The sequence below is a fragment of the Mixophyes fleayi genome, chromosome 12 (assembly GCF_038048845.1).
Source record: "Mixophyes fleayi isolate aMixFle1 chromosome 12, aMixFle1.hap1, whole genome shotgun sequence".
Classification (NCBI taxonomy): domain Eukaryota; kingdom Metazoa; phylum Chordata; class Amphibia; order Anura; family Limnodynastidae; genus Mixophyes; species Mixophyes fleayi.
The window spans coordinates 18,797,528-18,817,501 of NC_134413.1; the positions used below are offsets into that span (position 1 = coordinate 18,797,528).

General features: G+C 44.8%; 1 protein-coding gene across 8 annotated transcripts in view; it reads left to right on the top strand.

The window, feature by feature from the left end:
* Positions 1 to 19,974, top strand: part of CEP170B (centrosomal protein 170B) — a 61,289-nt gene that overhangs the window by 20,664 nt on the left and 20,651 nt on the right. For all 8 annotated transcript variants that reach the window (XM_075193520.1, XM_075193521.1, XM_075193523.1 and 5 more), the window contains 7 exons: positions 8,308 to 8,397; positions 9,406 to 9,484; positions 13,335 to 13,393; positions 13,934 to 14,072; positions 14,744 to 14,857; positions 17,225 to 17,698; positions 18,951 to 19,720. In XM_075193520.1, the coding sequence (XP_075049621.1) occupies positions 8,308 to 8,397; positions 9,406 to 9,484; positions 13,335 to 13,393; positions 13,934 to 14,072; positions 14,744 to 14,857; positions 17,225 to 17,698; positions 18,951 to 19,720 (1,725 nt within the window). The remainder of the gene's footprint in view (positions 1 to 8,307; positions 8,398 to 9,405; positions 9,485 to 13,334; positions 13,394 to 13,933; positions 14,073 to 14,743; positions 14,858 to 17,224; positions 17,699 to 18,950; positions 19,721 to 19,974) is intronic.

Sequence of the window (19,974 nt, forward strand, 5' to 3'; positions counted from 1 at the left end):
TTTTCCATATCTACTCACAGAATTACTGGTGGAATAACCAGTAACACATGTGGGTCTTCAAGAATCAGTCACTTATTAATTCTTTTGTGCTTCTGGAAGCAGAGATCTGGAACACATACATTGCCTGAGCACTATTCAGGTTTACTTATGGGAATATCCATTTTATGCAACTTCTTAATCTGTTATGCCCCCACCTATAGCAAATTAGGTTTCCTCTTACCTGACTCCAGCCGGCGTTTGCCATGGAGCTTTGGCGAAGGAAGATTTCATCCGATCCTATAGAGCCCGTTTAGAAGCTATTTTATAGAAATGTATTGATGTCCTATGGACGCCATGTGATCGTTTTACAATCAGCACAATTCAGCGCTAGCTGTCTCTCTGCTTCAGATAATGAGGGAGCTTCCGGGAGGACCCACCCTGTATTATTTTATGGGGGTAAGATTATTTAATGAGGGGGTGATCAAGAAGTGTATTAGTGTTCAAGTATCCCATGATTTGAGGCTTTTACACTGTGGAAACAAGTGTAATAATTACCAAATGTTCATGATTTGAGTAAATCTTTATTCCTGATCTGTTGGAGGATACTTGGGGACCAGAGCTGATGAATCCTGCTCTAAAACCCCGTTGATGTCCCATTTCATAGGCAAACCGAGGTGGAGTTTCCTAGTGCCTGGAAACCCCCCTTTCAAGCCTGGGGCACTGTATAATTGAAGTGTCTGGACCCTGCTTCCACTTCACACAGCTCTGCTTGAAAAGAGAGCTGCGTGCACCTAACAGTAGTGCACGCAGCATTGTCCATGTGTATTATGGGAATAGCAAGAGTTGGAGAGCAGCCAAGCAGTGTCTATAATTATAGCCACGCCCCCATGCATGTTGGTCACGAACACTGGCGGCGTGGTGTGGAAACCACCTTCTACAAATCCTGCGTTTACCCCTGCATCTGTGTTTCTGTGTGTAATAGTATATTGATATAGGGAGGTATAGTTGCTAGTGACTCATGCTGTTACGTTGTGTGGGATCGAAGAACTAAAGTAATGCCAATGGGAACAGGCTGGTGTGGGAGCGGGCTGGTACATTGGGTCCATGGGCAACTCGCATGTTTTGTTTCTACAGCAGACCAATCTGTGGTGTTGTGAAACTACAAGTCTCAGTATTCCTTGCCAGCCATTGGCTGGCTATCTACTGGCAAAGCATGCTGGGGCTTGTAGTTTCAAAACATCTGGAGAGCCATAGGTTGGCAAGGCCTGCTCTACAGCCTATAGGATTATAATCCGATTGGTTTGTTTGTTCACTTAACGATCAAGAGGCGAATTCAGCATTTCTCCAATACAAACTATACACTGATAAAATATTGTGTGGCCTATGGAGTCTGACGCTATTGTGCTACTTATGCTTTAGTAAATAGAATGATCTAAACACAATCTACAGTCATCTGTCCATATTTGTACACTTTTGTTTGAAATTCTCATTTATGCCACCATAACCCAACCAGTGGGCTAATGATGGCTGTATATATGGTACAGAAATCATTTATCTTTATAAATCCTTCCATTTAGTTATAGAGGAGCATGGAATCTTCGTTCTTGCATGTTTGTGCTTACATGGCCCCCAGGCTGAGGGAGTCTGGAGCACAAAAGCCATTGTTTATACCAATGTGTGTATGTAAATGTTTATTCCAATGGGTGGAAAGGTGGTGAGTCATTTTATCATACTTTCCAACTCTCCCTGAATGTCAGGGAGACTCCCTGAAATAGGGGTGATCTCCCTCACTCCCTGAAGAGTCTGGCATTCTCCCTGATGCTGAGCCAGTACTTCGCCATCTGTGGCATGATGACACAGTTCAGAAATTGTGTCCTATGTCCATGTATTGATGCCTATGGAGGTGGCCATTTTCATGGAGACCAAGATTTAATCAAAGACTGACAGGTAAGACAACATGACTTCAGTAATGGAGACAGTCTCTAGAGATTAATTGGCTGCTTTTCTTTAACGCATAGTTGCCTACTCTCCCAGAATGTCCAGAAGACTCCCGCATTTCTGGGAGAGCAGGGCAACCTCCCGGTTCTCGCCCCTGCAATAGATAAGTTGGTGGGGGGGAGGCTTAAGACACAAATATCGTGTCATCTTAGCCCCGCCCCCTGCTATAAGTGCCCAAAATTGTGAAAATCGTTTAGGAGAGGGGCCAAAATGATGCAATTCGTCAAGGCCCGCCCCCGCACACCCACCTCCCCCGGGATCTCCCTGAAGCCAACGAGGAAAAGTTGGCAAGTATGCATTTTATTCCTCATATTGAATCTTCTACCTGTCCACCTCTAGTGAAGTGGCAAAATATAGTTCTGCCGGCATTAGGTTTGTCTATCTGCAAAACGTATTTTAACAGCTAGATCCAGCGTATTGCATGTCTTTAAACCATTAAATAAGGATTTGTTTAAATAATTGTGTGTTTGAAACAGAAACGTTGTTCTTGACATGCCCAAACTGGTAGAGACCTCTTTCTTTTCAAACTACCATATTCCTGTGATTCTGATTCCATCCTCTCTAATAGGCCTGGCCAACCAGATGTTGTGAAACTACAAGTCCCAGCATGCCCTTACATCTACCGGCTGGCTTTGTACTGGCAAAGCATGCTGGTGTTTGTAGTTCCACAACACCTAGAGAGCGACAGGTTGGCCAGGCCTGCTACTATAGAATAAAACGTTCTTATATACCTAGCCCACATGCTAAAGCTTCGTAAACAAAGTCTTGTGTATTAGAAGCTCGGTCTGGGAGGTTGCATTTTAGTTCCAACAATTGATCCTCTTTAACATTGTCCATTACTTGAGTTAATGGACAGGCAAATTCTCCTGGCTACTCGATGCATGTAGTCAGTCATTAACTCTGCTGCTGTAGTCATGATCAGAATAATAATTAACAGACCGAATTGCCAATAAATTCAAAAATCAATACCATTTTTCGTGTAATTTTAAATGAGCAAAACCTAATCATGGATGTTATTTGAAAAAAATTGCTGCTGCTTTCCGAAAACAATTTATTTGCTGCCGAAGATGAAATGCAAAATTCCGTAGAGCTGACGTTTAGCGGCTAATCTTTCTGTATTCCTAGCTGCACATAAAGGCTTAATCTATGTATAGCCTTAACCTAGTGATGTCACAAACCTGGGTCTGACAGTGATGCAAATGAGAAGGGATTGCTGTAGATCTGGAGTGTATACTTAGGGCGGGGCAGACTACTGGTGATGTCATCTAGTTTCTGGATTACTGCAATAAGTGTTGTGTCGGCTGGGGGATGGAAGCTGTCTCTAGAAGAGAAAAACTTCCTTAACTTCTGTATGGAATAATGTCTAGCGCTGTTCAATGTAATATTTATCAAGTATTTTCTAAATTAAAATATACAGTACTTAATTTTAAGCCCTATATAATTATCTTTACAATTCTAACCTAACTGTAGCCAGGCCCGGCGCTCCCATTAGGCAAGGTTAGGCACTTGCCTAGGGTGCCGGGCTCTGGAGGGTGCCTGGAGGGCGCCACAGAACTGGAAATTAATTTTAAAACTGTGCGGCGACCGCTGACCATACCTGTCACGGCCGCCACACAGCATTCAGATGCACGGGGAGGGGGGGAAGAGGCTATTGCTCACCACCGCCGCCTCTCTGCTCCGTCTCCTCCCCTCCACTTACTAGTGTCAGTGAGTGGAGGGGAGTAGACGGAGCAGAGAGGCGGCGGTGGTGAGACAAGGTAAGAAAAGACGGGGGGAGGAGGGAGGAGGGCGCCGATTTTTGCGGGGGGGAGAGGGCGCCGATTTTGCCTAGGGCGCCATGGACCCTAGCACCGGCCCTGACTGTAGCTACAAAGCTGGGCTGTTCAAGCTTGTTCTTAGGAACTACACAGCACTTGGTAAATAACTATTGAGACAATACAAATGTAACATAACTGAGGTGTGTAGCTGGATCGGTGGTAATCGCTTTCACGATTACCACTAATCCGACATCGACAAGCCCTACAAACAAAATCCAAGTTTCTGAAAAACCGATTGGAAAATAAACAGACTTACCTTAAACTCGACGCTGGAGATCTCCGATTGGATCAACATGCTGACAGCAAGTTATTCTGATTGGACAAGTGTTCGGCACTGCAGCTTCATGTCATCGCAACGTGTGTCAATAGAAATTTAAAGTGGCAATGTTGGATTAAGTGTTTAAACATTTAACCTTAGGGGTCCCCACATTGCCGCTTTAAATTTCTATTAACAGACGTCGTGATAATGCCAAGCTGCAGTGCCGAACACTTGTCCAATCGGAATGACCTGCTGTCCGCATGGTGATCCAATCGGAGATCTCCAGCGTCGGCTTCAAGGTAAGTCTGTTTATTTTCCAATCGGTTATGCAGAAATTCGGATTTTAATGTAGGGCTTGTCGATGTCTGATTTCCTCGTCTGTCAAGCGTACCCAACCCCAGCGGGATTGGGTCATACAATACTCTTATTAAACATGTTGATTGATGTCATGTTATATACTAGCTGATTTTGTTTCTTCCTCGGAATTTCACCTCCTCTAAGCTATACCATGGGCCAGTGATGGGGGTGCACGCAGCCCCCTGAGTCTTCACATGCGGCCCTCGGCTCCTTCCTGTTTTATTGTCCGGTTCACTTCTTATTGCTTGTAACACTTGTTTAACATGCCTGCTGATGTGTTATTACAGATAGGTGTCTCTCTCTTTGATTAAATATATTGTTTGAACTTATTTCTGAGATTAAGGGTGATGTGCTGCACTTTTGAAGGTTAGAAGGGTGCCCGTGTGGCCCCTGTAGTGTATCAGGTTGCCTACCGCCGCCATAGACTCTATGGGGTATATTTACTAAACTGCGGGTTTGCAAAAGTGGAGATGTTGCCTATAGCAACCAATCAGATTCTAGAGCCTGATTAAGGATCTTAACTTAAGAAACTTCTTATTTAAGTCTCCTGGACAAAACCATGTTACAATGCAAGGGGTGCAAATTAGTATTCTGTTTTGCACATAAGTTAAATACTGACTGTTTTTTCATGTAGCACACAAATATCAACTTTAACTTTCAGTGTACAAATAAGCTATCAATGTATCAGGCCCCCAGTTATCATTTATTTAGTGCATTCTACAAATTGACAGCTAGAATCTGATTGGTTGCTATAGGCAACATCTCCACTTTTCAAACCCGCCAGAAGCTCGCAGTTTGATACATTTACCCCCATGTCTCAGAAGCAGTGCAGTATGACAGTAAATACGTATAGTTTGTTCTCCAGATGTGTTGAAAACAGCTGTTTATTAAGTAGCTGGTTGTGCTGAGATATGTTCTAAGCATTTTACGAATAATGAGCTATTTGAATTAGTCATTGATAAGTCACGTGTATCTGGTTTATCTGACGAAAGGAAATCCATATATAGAAATCTTTTCTGTGCTGACTACCTAAATAAATGGGTTAAAATTGCTTTGCATAAAAGTAAAACCTGTGAGTATTTTTTTTTTTACGAATGCCGGATAAACACCCATTGAACTTGATAGGATAATAATCTAATCTGATAAATATGGGAGGTAGATGGCTATATGGGGTCATGAGTTCAATTCCCGACCATGGCTTGATCTGTGCGGAGTATGTATGTTCTCCCCGTGTTTGTGTTGGTTTCCTCCGGGTGCTCCGGTTTCCTCCCACACTCCAAAAACATACTAGTAGGTTAATTGGCTGCTATCAAATTGACCCTAGTCTCTCTCTATGTCTGTCTGTGTGTGTGTGTGTGTGTGTGTGTGTGTTAGGAAATTTGGACTGTAAGCTCCAATGAGGCAGGGACTGATGTGAATGAGTTCTCTGTACAGCACTGCGGAATTAGTGGCGCTATATGATGATGATATGTCTCACTATCGCCCCAGAGACGCCGGTAGTGATTCCCACCTATGTGTTGTCATCGCCTCCCTTGGCTCTGTGGCCGAGCCACAGGATTGCTGTATATATGACCAGTTTAAAATATTAACTTAGTTAGTGCAGCGAGCAGACCTTTGCCTTCATTAGTACCTGGCACTAAACATATTGAGGTTACTTTGAGTCTTGGTAGAGTTACTGTAATTGTGCAAGTTTGCACCTAAGATAATATATCATCCATCCTCAAAGTTCTGTGTATTTGTTTAACTCTCTCTTGTGACAATTATTCAGCCAATGTGGGATCTGACAATTTACTAACAAAATATTGTATTAATAGCATAATACAGATGTCATATAACTATCTGTATTATGCTACATTCGTTGTAACCTTTAAACAGACCAAGATCACATCCATAGTGTAGAACTTGTGCGACAATAATACTGGTCGAAGTTTCTGTTTGTCTTTGCAGCCCAAAAGTAGAAAGATAAATACTGCTGAGCGCAATGATGGTGTCTGTGCTGGATGGAGACACAGCGACTGTGCAGATTTAATGGGTTTAGTTTCTTGCTATTGTCCTTTGCGATAGCAGAGCTTGTACAGCCAATATTATAATTAAACTGTCTCACAAAGTGTTTTTTAAGCTCATGCTTTTCCACAGCTAAAGTGACAGAAAATAGTCTGTCTGGTGAAACTGTATACCAGCTTGACGCCTTGGTTAAAAAAAATATCCTGAATTACATGTTTGAAAGTAAAAATAGTAGCGTTAATCTGTGTCTTTCTGCAGTTGTGCTAGTGTGTTGGGACGTTTGTTAGTATTGGAGCAGCCCAAAGTGCAGGCAGATATCCCATAGATCGTAAGCCTGTGAGAAGGGTTCTCTAACCTCTCTGTCTGTATGTATTACCCAGTATTGTTTTATTAATGTTTGTTCCCAATTGTAAAGTGCTACGGAATTTGCTGGCGCTATATAAATAAATGATGATGATATGTTGTATTCACTTGTACTGTTGTTTGAGTTTTGTACACACTGCACATTGTTTACACAATTTGGGAGGCATATGGATTTGTTTTAACTGCCCTCTTGTGTGGACTAATAGTGAACTGTATTTAATGGGAATCTGCATTCAGTAGATAAGGCAATTTGTGGACTTAGCCTGTCTTCTAATGAACATTGTTATCTATTGCACTTTGTTCTTAGTGTGTATTTACTGGGAGGTCATTGTGTATGTATGTATATATGTATGTCATACTTGCCAACTTTTCGTCATTGGCTTCAGTGAGATCCCAGGGGAGGTGGGCGTGCGGGGTGGGGCTTGACGAATAGCATCATTTTGGCCCCGCCACCTAAACGATTGTCACATTTTTGGCCAATAACCGCAGGGGGCGGGGCCAAGATGGTGCAATATTTGCGTCATTAAGCCCCACCCCCCAAAAAAAATTCTATTGCGGGGGCGATAACCGGGAGGTTGCCCTGCTCTCCTGGGAGCCCGGGAGATCTTCCAGAAATGCGGGAGTCTCTCATACATTCCAGGAGAGTAGGCTACTATGCTTTAAAGAAAAGCAGCTAATAAATCTCTAGAGACTGAAGTGTCTTTTACTTTTCTGTCTCCATTACTGAAGTCATGTTGTCTTACCTGTCAGTCTTTGATTAAATCTTGGTCTCCATGAAAATGGCCACCTCCATAGGCATCAATACGTGGACATAGGACACAATTTCTGAACTGTGTCATCATGCCACAGATTGCGAAGCCAACCACGTCTTGTACTGGTTCAGCATCAGGGAGAATGCCAGACTCTTCAGGGAGTGAGGGAGATCACCCCTATTTCAGGGAGTCTCCCTGACATTCAGGGAGAGTTAGCAAGTATGATGTATGTATGTATGTATGTATGTATGTGTCTTTTCAAATACAATTAATTGAGAGGTGATCATCCACCACCTCTCCCTAACTTTAACTCAGCCCCCAACCTAAATTGTAAAAATGCAAAAGGATACTTGGAAAACATAACAATAAATATTTTTTTTTATTTTTATTTTGAACTGATGTTATGAAAACATGGTACTACATTGTCATGGGACACGTTTGCAGAACAGCAGAAGGTCCCCTAATGTCTTAAGAACCCTGAAATGACCCCATTGATTGTCCCCATAGCATTAGTCAGATGACCTTAATTCTACCTGTTCTCAGCGCCAGTTGTGGTTTCTAGAATGCCGTTAAATGCCTTGTTGTCTGCATTCATTCTCTTGGAATAATGGGATTAAAGTATTCACTTTAACGTTTGAAATAATTCCTGTAGATGGCACAGGAAGGCCCAGCGTAGGTTCCCTCAATGCGTTGTTACACAAGTTGTAGGCTTGCCGTTCTTTGTGCGTTTCCATTGTCTACAGCATCCGATGAATTATAGATCTGTGTGTGTTCTCAGTCCCGCAGTGTGGATAAACAGCATGCTGTCATTAACTACGACGGGGACAAGGATGAGCATCGCGTGAAGGACCTTGGGAGTTTAAATGGAGTAAGTACCGCGCCGTATGTTCATAACTTTTATAGATCGACAAAAAAATGCCATACCTAGCTATGTGTGTTATTTATTAAAAGGAAAAATAATAATGTTAATGCTATTTATTGTTTGGGTGACTCAAGTGGTCATTTTGGGAAAGGTAAATTTGAACAACATAGGTGCATGCAGATGGAGTGGACCTTACTGCAGTTCACTCAAATATTTAGGGCTGTTTACAGTTAAATTAGTCAAAGATAAGTGGTATGGGTTCTCCACATAATCGTTGGCCAAGATCCACTGATCAGTGCACTTAAATCTACTCCAACTCCAAGGGGTAAATGTATCAAGCTGAGCTTTTCCAGCGGGTTTGAAAAGTGGAGATGTTGCCTATAGCAGCCAATCAGATTCTAGTTATCATTTTGTAGAATGTACTAAATAAATGATAGATAGAATCTGATTGGTTGCTATAGGCAAAAACTCCACTTTTCAAACCCGCTGGAAACTCACAGCTTGATACATTTACCCCCAAGAGGGTCAGATATGAACTGTCCAAGGTCTTTTTAGGGTGGGTTTCAAACCCCCTGATAAACCCTTTCAATATTCTCACACCTGGATGAACCTTACATGAAAAGAGATGGATAAAGTGAATTTACCCAACTAAAGGGTATAGCTACTAAACTGCGGGCTTGAAAAAGTGGAGATGTTGCCTATAGCAACCAATCGGATTCTAGCTGTCATTTTGTAGAGTGCACTAAATAAATGACTGCTAGAATCTGATTGGTTGCTATAGGCAACATCTCCACTTTTTCAAACCCGCAGTTTAGTAAATCTAGCCCCGAATGTTCTTTATTTTTGTTCTTCTTATACAGTATATTCATTATACAGTAATTAGTTCAGCCTTCGATCTTGTGCTTTTATATGGTCACAAAATGCCTCGGAGACTTTGAATATCCATATAATGTAGAGTAGGCAGTGCATCATCCCATATATCCTATTATTTATAATTTCCCTCTCTCTCTGCAGACCTTTGTGAACGATGTGAGGATCCCTGACCAGAAATATATCACACTGAAACTAAATGACAGCATCCGGTTTGGCTATGATATCCTTTATAATTATTATGCAGACAGCAGAGTTCCTTTGACAGTCGTGTTGTGCGTAGGTGTAGTAAGGTCATAGCCAGGGATATTAGAGGCTGCCCATTAATGTGAGTCATGTCTGTAATAAGTGTTTGGAAGGAATGCACTAGTGGTGAAATTCTGAAATGAATAAATTATCCAGTTTAGGACATTTTACAAATTATTCACTTTTAAACCTGTCCCCCTCCTCCTGAATCCCTTCTGCCACTGTACCTCTGTCCCCCTCCTCCTGGATCCCCATTGCCACTGTGCCTCTGTCCCCCTCTTACTGGATCCCCGCTGCCACTGTACCTCTGCCCCCCTCCTCCTGGATCCCTGCTGCCACTGTACCTCTGCCCCCCTCCTCCTGGATCCCCGTTGCCACTGTGCCTCTGTCCCCCTCTTACTGGATCCCCGCTGCCACTGTACCTCTGCCCCCCTCCTCCTGGATCCCTGCTGCCACTGTACCTCTGCCCCCCTCCTCCTGGATCCCTGCTGCCACTGTACCTCTGCCCCCCTCCTCCTGGATCCCTGCTTCCACTGTACCTCTGCCCCCCTCCTCCTGGATCCCTGCTTCCACTGTACCTCTGCCCCCTCCTCCTGGATCCCCGTTGCCAATGTGCCTCTGTCCCCCTCTTACTGGATCCCCGTTGCCACTGTGCCTCTGTCCCCCTCTTACTGGATCCCCATTGCCACTGTACCTCTGTCCCCCTCCTCCTGGATACCCGTTGCCACTGTGCCTCTGTCCCCCTCTTACTGGATCCCCGCTTCCACTGTACCTCTGCCCCCCTCCTCCTGGATCCCTGCTGCCACTGTACCTCTACCCCCCTCCTCCTGGATCCCTGCTGCCACTGTACCTCTGCCCCCCTCCTCCTGGATCCCTGCTGCCACTGTACCTCTGCCCCCCTCCTCCTGGATCCCTGCTGCCACTGTGCCTCTGCCCCCCTCCTCCTGGATCCCTGCTGCCACTGTACCTCTGCCCCCCTCCTCCTGGATCCCTGCTGCCACTGTGCCTCTGCCCCCCTCCTCCTGGATCCCTGCTGCCACTGTGCCTCTGCCCCCCTCCTCCTGGATCCCTGCTGCCAATGTGCCTCTGCCCCCCTCCTCCTGGATCCCTGCTGCCACTGTACCTCTGCCCCTCTCCTCCTGGATCCCTGCTGCCACTGTACCTCTGCCCCTCTCCTCCTGGATCCCTGCTGCCACTGTACCTCTGCCCCCCTCCTCCTGGATCCCTGCTGCCACTGTACCTCTGCCCCCCTCCTCCTGGATCCCTGCTGCCACTGTACCTCTGCCCCTCTCCTCCTGGATCCCTGCTGCCACTGTACCTCTGCCCCACTCCTCCTGGATCCCTGCTGCCACTGTACCTCTGCCCCACTCCTCCTGGATCCCTGCTGCCACTGTACCTCTGCCCCCTCCTCCTGGATCCCCGCTGCCACTGTGCCTCTGCCCCCCTCCTCCTGGATCCCTGCTGCCACTGTACCTCTGCCCCCCTCCTCCTGGATCCCTGCTGCCACTGTGCCTCTGCCCCCCTCCTCCTGGATCCCTGCTGCCACTGTACCTCTGCCCCCCTCCTCCTGGATCCCTGCTTCCACTGTACCTCTGCCCCCTCCTCCTGGATCCCCGTTGCCAATGTGCCTCTGTCCCCCTCTTACTGGATCCCCGTTGCCACTGTGCCTCTGTCCCCCTCTTACTGGATCCCCGTTGCCACTGTACCTCTGTCCCCCTCCTCCTGGATACCCGTTGCCACTGTGCCTCTGTCCCCCTCTTACTGGATCCCCGCTTCCACTGTACCTCTGCCCCCCTCCTCCTGGATCCCTGCTGCCACTGTACCTCTACCCCCCTCCTCCTGGATCCCTGCTGCCACTGTACCTCTGCCCCCCTCCTCCTGGATCCCTGCTGCCACTGTACCTCTGCCCCCCTCCTCCTGGATCCCTGCTGCCACTGTGCCTCTGCCCCCCTCCTCCTGGATCCCTGCTGCCACTGTACCTCTGCCCCCCTCATCCTGGATCCCTGCTGCCACTGTGCCTCTGCCCCCCTCCTCCTGGATCCCTGCTGCCACTGTACCTCTGCCCCCCTCCTCCTGGATCCCTGCTGCCACTGTACCTCTGCCCCCCTCCTCCTGGATCCCTGCTGCCACTGTGCCTCTGCCCCCCTCCTCCTGGATCCCTGCTGCCACTGTACCTCTGCCCCTCTCCTCCTGGATCCCTGCTGCCACTGTACCTCTGCCCCTCTCCTCCTGGATCCCTGCTGCCACTGTACCTCTGCCCCCCTCCTCCTGGATCCCTGCTGCCACTGTACCTCTGCCCCCCTCCTCCTGGATCCCTGCTGCCACTGTACCTCTGCCCCTCTCCTCCTGGATCCCTGCTGCCACTGTACCTCTGCCCCACTCCTCCTGGATCCCTGCTGCCACTGTACCTCTGCCCCCTCCTCCTGGATCCCCGCTGCCACTGTGCCTCTGCCCCCCTCCTCCTGGATCCCTGCTGCCACTGTACCTCTGCCCCCCTCCTGGATCCCTGCTGCCACTGTGCCTCTGCCCCCCTCCTCCTGGATCCCTGCTGCCACTGTACCTCTGCCCCTCTCCTCCTGGATCCCTGCTGCCACTGTACCTCTGCCCCCCTCCTCCTGGATCCCTGCTGCCACTGTACCTCTGCCCCTCTCCTCCTGGATCCCTGCTGCCACTGTACCTCTGCCCCCCTCCTCCTGGATCCCCGCTGCCACTGTGCCTCTGCCCCCCTCCTCCTGGATCCCTGCTGCCACTGTACCTCTGCCCCCCTCCTCCTGGATCCCTGCTGCCACTGTACCTCTGCCCCCCTCCTCCTGGATTCCTGCTACCACTGTACCTCTGCCCCCCTCCTCCTGGATCCCTGCTGCCACTGTACCTCTGCCCCCCTCCTCCTGGATCAATGCTGCCACTGTGCCTCTGTCCCCCTCCTCCTGGATCCCTGCTGCCACTGTGCCTCTGTCCTCCTCCTCCTGGATGCGCGCATACCGCTGTCCCCCTCCTCCTGGATCCCCGCTGCCACTGTACATCTGTCCCCCTGCTCCTGGATCCCCGCTGCCACTGTGCCTCTGTCCCCCTCCTCCTGGATCCTCGCTGACACTGTGCCTCTGTCCCCCTCCTCCTGGATCCCCGCTGACACTGTGCCTCTGCCCCCCTCCTCCTGGATGCGCGCATACCGCTGTACCGCTGCCCCTCTCCTCCTGGATCCCCCTGCTGCCACTTTAATGCTGCCCCCCTTCCCCTCGATTCCCCCCCGCTGCCACTGTAATGCTGCACCCCCCCCCCTACCCCTGTATAAGATGCACCCAGGTTTTAGACCCAAAATTTTTGGGAAAAAGGTGCATCTTATACATAGAGAAATACGGAAGTAGCTGGAACCATTTAACTTTAGAATTCTTATTTTCACAACATAACACTTCTTGTATCTGAATTTACCGGTGTATTGGATGATGGCATTGCCCGAATGATCTTCGCATCTTACAGATGTGGGTGACACTTTAATACATAAGGTAGCAGAATATCAATTAGAGCTGTTGGTAGATATAGATGGGACATAGACCTGACCACCGGGAATGTCCTATTATGTGTTCTCAGTACAGGTTTCCAGGTCCCAGATATATCGCCTCTCTTCGCTTTTCCAGAAAAAAATTACTGTTTTATTATAAATGCATTAATTGGACAACCAGATTTTCCAGCTAGAGTTGTACAAATATAATTGGATAGATTTACTTTATGGTCTTGGCTTGGTAAGTTTCAACCCCAAAGGATGACCCAGTTCTCCCGTTAATCCACGATTCTGTTTTTTTGATCTTTTTCCTTATCGACTTGTATACATGTTAATATGTACGTATTGGAACATATTCAGCATAAGGTCCCGGAAGAAGCATTAAAGGTTAGTTATTACGCCGCTATATTTAGTATACCAAAACTGAAGACTAATGTGATAATAAGCTACACATCATATTGCTATAATCAGAGCATAGAGATGTAATAGATAGTAATTGGGTAGTTGTGAAACCAACTCCTATGACCTGGAGAATAATTACTGGCTGTTAGGATAGGTTATGTGCTCAAATACCCTACTATTAGTTATAATTGGTTATTATCATTATTATATAGTTTTCAATGTGACTGCTGTATTCACGTTGCTTTTACCTCCTTATATCTGACTTTATTTGTCAAAGGAATACCATGGGAACTTTTAATATCTTTGTATTGTACTATATGTTCCAGGTATCTACTTGTTTGATTTCTTTGTGTGTACTCAATAATCCATCTCTTAGGATGTCGTTTGTAGCCAGGACCCTCATACATTTTGTAGTCCAGAATGAGATAAATTAAAATATTTCACATATTTGCCATTTGGCCACTGCAAGTAATTTTTGCTTTTTTTCTGATAAAAAAAACCCCCAAAAACCTTATTTATCCACAGCATGAAAAATACACCAGCCAACTGCAGATGAATTTAAAGACCCCGGTGACCGTAAGGGCGGAGCAACTGAAGGAACCGCCTTCACATGTAGACTCCTCACCAGGGAAACATGAAAAGATGGACAAGAAGGTCCCTGGGGGTATGTGTTAGCTGTCTCAGTTCCCCGACGGAGACAGGTTGTTGGGAACTTTTTTATTTAATTATTTTTTTAATTTTTTTGGTTAGCTTTCAATTTTTAGTTTTATAGATGGTGCTGATTGGTGCAAATGAGAACCCAGTGCATTTATGGCTTGTGCGCTCAAACCCGTACTGGAACAACACATAGGGCATATAGTCATTAACTGCACAGTGTAGTGATGTGTGGTTTCTGCACAATATATATATATATATATATAACGCTGCCCCCCCCCTGTATCCCCGCTACCCCTCTATAAGACGCACCCAGGTTTTAGACCCAAAATTTTGGGGGAAAAGGTGTGTCTTATACATGGGGGAAATACGGTGTGTATATCTAGAATACATTTTAAAATGATGACTTTTAGAGCCGTCTTCATGTTTTTTGTTTTGCATAAACCTTCCACGCTCTACTATAATTAGACCTGATACAATGGCGTTCTGTCATAGACAATTGTTATTGGGATTCAGCCAGCTGTTGTAAAGATGTTGCTATGTGATTAATAGACACTTTCATTGGGAGGATTACCACATCACAGTGTGTGGGCAGGTGACTTGTCGGCTTCATAGTAGAATTCTGAACAACATATGCCTTTGTCACATAATCTGATGATCTGTCTGATGTTCTTTCTGTAGAACCTCCAATCTATCGCACACCCCTGTACGGTCAGCCATCCTGGTGGGGGGAGGATGATGCAAATAATATGCATGAGGCACATGAAGGCAGGAGGCCAGAAGATCATTATGCAGGTAAGCAAGCCTCATATCCGCTCTTAAAGTGGACCCTTCACCTGCTGACCGTAAATACTGAAGTTATCTATTCACTAGAAACTAGTTTTGCCACTAAGAATTTGTAGACGACCGGTCCACGTTTTGCAAAATGGGTGTAGTCTTATTGTCCTTTTCTTCAGTTAGGATTATCATTAGAAAAGTCAGCCTATAGGTAGTTGAGTTCCTCAGTAAAACAAACTCCACTAACTTTCTGTAAACTCCATCTGTTCAAAGCTCATAGTCTGCCTTTCAGTACAACCATTTAGTTCATATCCTCACCAATGACAATGTATCTCTCCATCAGTTGCAGTGTTAGTATTTAATATATCATTCTGACGGTTTAATGCATGACCTAAATTGGTCTTTTTCAAGATGGTCAAGGCCTCATTCGGTACAGATAAATGAATATGTGCAATTTGCTTTAAATAGTTTTTCTTTGCCCGAGTTCATGCAGGAATATGATCATATATTGATGACAACTGGAAAGTGTTTATAATGTATTCTTCTCGTAAATATATTATACATATATTCCCAGAGTAATTTATACTCCCTGCCAATCACACTGCACAGCTCCCTGAAACTGGATGTTGTACTTCCACATTTGATAGAATCCTGAAGCCCTAATCCCTCACACTGTTCTTATAACTATATTTGTTTACAATATGTCAGACTATAATTTACTAACATAGCACATTATATACATTATGGTTATAGCTGGCAGGATCGCTAGGGGAATCTGTGCAGAGAAACTTGGTGAAAAGGTCTACGCTGGACCATGGTTAAAAAGTAGGCATGGCTACTGTCTCGTAAAATAAGTTACAGCGTGAGTTGGTGTGGAATAAAAAAAATATGAAGCCCATTAGTTTATGTATTCGAATTATTCATTGTTCGTCTCAATAGAGCGCAAATATAATGTAAGAGCTTTCTTTTGTCATAGAATCTTGGCAGTTAGTACAATTCTTTTGTCCTGTGTAACCTGAGTTACAAAGATGTATTTATCTTTCACTAGTTTTTCACAGGTGACTAGGAAGTAAATGCAATGAGCGGAAAGCTTTGTAGCCTGACATTATGGGAACATTCATACATTTTTTTTTTTATTTTATTTTTTTTTATTTGTGGAGGAGGATTATAGTTGTCTGTTCTTGCTGACTACAAAAGATAATTGAGGTGTTGATGGCTTGTAATAGATCTTTATGATAGTGTTGCAAATCATTTGTGACTTAATCATTTTGACATCTACTTGACAACTGCATCTAATGACAATATATAATTTTAGCATGAAAATACGTAATTATTTCAACATCTGCTGTATTTTTTTCTATAAACATTTTGACACATCATGATTTATATACCATCTAAGAGTTTTGATGAAACTGGAAAAAATGAAACACTCATTGGACAACTGGAGAGAATAAGCCATTCATGAATTACATGGGCAGACTAGTTTGACCAATTCGTCTTTGTCTGATCAACATAATATAGTTTCTATTGGCAACTTCGCGTTAAGCAATTCTAAAGTTTTAGGGGTTGATTCTAGACTCTACTCTACTTTTCAGCCGATTTTATCAGGCCAATCACCCGATAAACAACCGCTCGCTCACATATCGCGTTAGTGTGTAATCGCATGCTGAACGACAGTCGTTCCAAAGTGCAGATTGTCGTTTTATTTGGTTGGTCGTACTGATTAATAATCTCGTTCCATGTAGCGTGTATTCACTCACGATCACGATCTCCATAGAGTTTACAGAGTCATGGTCTTTTCAGCCGATCCTGGCAATGAGCATGAACTGGTGACTTAAATGTAGAGAGTGCTCTAGATGGAATAGTTTTTTCATTCGTTCTGAGAATTTCATTTCAGAGTTACAGAAGCTAACGAAATTCGTAAGGACATGTGGATAGCTATAACAAGGCGGTTTTAATCAATGTGATAGGAATGAATGACTGAGTGACTTTTGTACTATCATTTTCTAAATGACTAGAGGACCTTATGCAGAGCACAGGTAAATCGTGTCGGTGTGTACGCATGAATCGCCCCAGCGATCGGACCTTCAGTAGTTGGTAAAATCATTGTGGATAACACGTCTGTCGGAAAATACTTCAGTGTGTACCTAGCCTTACTCTGAGAAAGAAAAATGATCATGAGATGGGAAGGTTGCACAAAGGAAGCAAAACCATCAACTAGTGAGACAATGGAGTTGAGCTGGATACTGTTGTGGCTGTTTGTTGTTGTTTTTCAAAATAAAAATAAAGAAAAATAAAAGCACATTAATATGAACATGCATTGTCTCAATAAAACAACAAAAATTGTGTAAAATACAAACATTTTCTTTTTCGATTATATTGTAGAACACCCAAAAGAGATGTCTCAGCATGAAGAAGAAATGAATGGCAACCTGGGATACCGAGATTCCCTTGACCAATCTCTCTACTCATTCAGGAGAGAACCCAGCTATTTTGAAATTCCCACAAAAGACTTTCCGCAACCTGCCAAAAGCCCTGAAGCCCAGGTCCACGAAATCCCTACTAAAGACACCGATTCTGTTACCCCACCTGTGGTGCAGAGCCATGCCTCTTTTACGATTGAGTTTGATGACTGCCGGCCTGGTAAAATAAAGATTAAGGACCACGTCACGAAGTTCTCAATGAGACAGAAGAGGTCAGGTGGAAAGGAACCTGGTCCACCAGATATGTTGAGTGTAGAAAGTAAAGTGGCGGACTGGTTGGTTCAGAACGACCCAAGTTTAATAAGAAGGCCTTCTCCTGTAGAAGATGCTTACAGTACCAAAAGTGACCTTCCTATCCACAACAAAACTCTCAAAGGTAAGCCCATACATGCACTGTCAGCAAATCCCCACTTTCTGGTGCTGATACTTACCAGTTGTAAACTAGTTTAATATTTAAGGAGCTCCCCATTGGTAGATGTCCTATCTCAACTTTCCAACCTAATCATGCTCTAAGTGGTTGGGCCTATTAAATTCAATACATATGTTTGGAAAACAGATTGGGTGCTGGCAGGAGGACCAATAAACAAGTTTAAATGAAGACATTCATATATTAGCCAAAATTTAAGATTTCATGTAGTTAACATTGACCTATGTATTTGTTTCTTCAGTGTTCAGTATTTTCTTTCATTTCTTTTTTTACTTTTCCTTGTATCACGGTCTATGCTATAGAGAACCTCACTGAGACTGTGAATACCATCGGGGAGAGTCTTCTGGTTACTCACTAGTAGTGACTGCATGCACCATTATAGAAGCTGCTGCTTCTGAGAGTTCTATGTACATAGCTATAATCTTTCTCTGTATGTGACTCACATATGTGGCAGAAGAGACTTACATTACCCTGATTGTGTCTGTAATATGAGTTCTGTCTGCCAACTTGTCCTCCCTGTACATAGTGAGTAAAGCGTTGACATAAGGGCCCGGATTAGTGTTTTCCGAAGTGGCATCTCCTGTTATTTCTGTATTTCAGTAGACTTGTATACCTGGTTTGCTGCATTTAGCTCCAAAGGACTATGAGCAGTGGCGTTTATAGACTGTGCTGTAGTGCTCACCATATCGGCTTTATGTGCACTGCAGTATTGTCATGTGTTTTCTATATACAGCCCTTTGCCTGCCGTACAGCCTCCAATCCATCACAATATAGTTTGGTCCTCTCCCTTTCTGACAACTGCCAGCTTTGTACCACCTATATACAGCCCCATTGTCACCATTGCAGCCCCATGCCTTTCTCCAGCCCCCCTACTTGGTGATTAATGTTCTTTCCACGTTACCAGGAGTGATAACGGCCTTCTAGTGTAGAGAGCCGTCCAGTGCAAATGTGGGGTCCAATGATATCGTGAGTTCACGTTATGAAACTGCACAGATGTCACTTGTTGCATAGCAACAGGAGGTTTAATGAAATTGCTTAGTGGTGTGATAGGGGAGGGTAAATTCTGTTACAGCCAGTGAGAGCAATGTGTTCCTCGCTGTGGCATAGGCTGCAACCATTTTAACAATACTTTTCCATAAAGCAAAAAATTTGATCATCAAGTACTTGAATATATGTTAAGAAACGTCTTCTTTTCATTAAGGTAACCGTCACGAAGATGGCACACAGAGCGATTCAGAAGACCCAGCAATACCCGTTCTAGAAAAGGAGACCGCCCCACCTGATCATGGGAAGCTTCAACGCCAGATAAAACGAGAGACGGAAGACTTGCTGCACAGTCAACAAGCGTTTGTCATAGAGTTCTTCGACGATGACACCCCTCGAAAGAAGAGGTCTCAGTCCTTCACGCACAGCGCAAACTCTTCTCAAAATGATGCCGACCCCACCAACAAGGGGAAAAACGAAAAACGAAAAGGACCTTTACCTGCAGAGAAGCTAAATACAAACGGGACACCTGCACCCACAGCAGTTTCCAAACCAGTGACCAATGTGTCTTCATTCCCTCAAAGGTCTAATTCTTTCAGAAGAGAAAAGACTGATGACCGAATAAATACCAACACCCCTTCAGCAGCAAAGCCTCCAGTGAAAAACTTTGGCAGTATTGGGAAAAAGTCCAAACTGGCTCAGGAGTTTGTGGCCGAGTATTTGCGCAAGCAGGTTGAAGACGTGAAGGAAGCAGCAGAAAAACCTACGACGTTGTCCCTGTCAACAGTAGTGACGCCACCGTCGGCCAACCAAATGCAGCCTTCCACAATGGCCCCTTCGGCATCTGTGGCTCAACCCTCCGATAGCCGAACAGTGGCACTCAAGAAAAATGAAGAGGAGGACAGTTTGAGTGATGCCGGGACATACACAATTGAAACGGAGAATCAAGATAAGGAAGTCGAAGAAGCTAGGAAAATGATAGACCAGGTAAAACTGGAGGTTCACATTAGAGCTTCAATTCAGAAGAGTCCGAAGTTTTGTTTTGTCTTTTTCTAGGAGAGCGAATCATTTTCATACCAAAACTAACTAGTTTCTTATAGATATTAATTGCCAGGACTTTCAGTTGATCTGCATTTCCCATTGAATAGAGCAGTATTTTTCAACTTTTCTTTTAATTCAGTAGCACCCTCTGGCTTCATATAAGGGATGAAAATAGTGTTACATTTAATGTATCATTTATC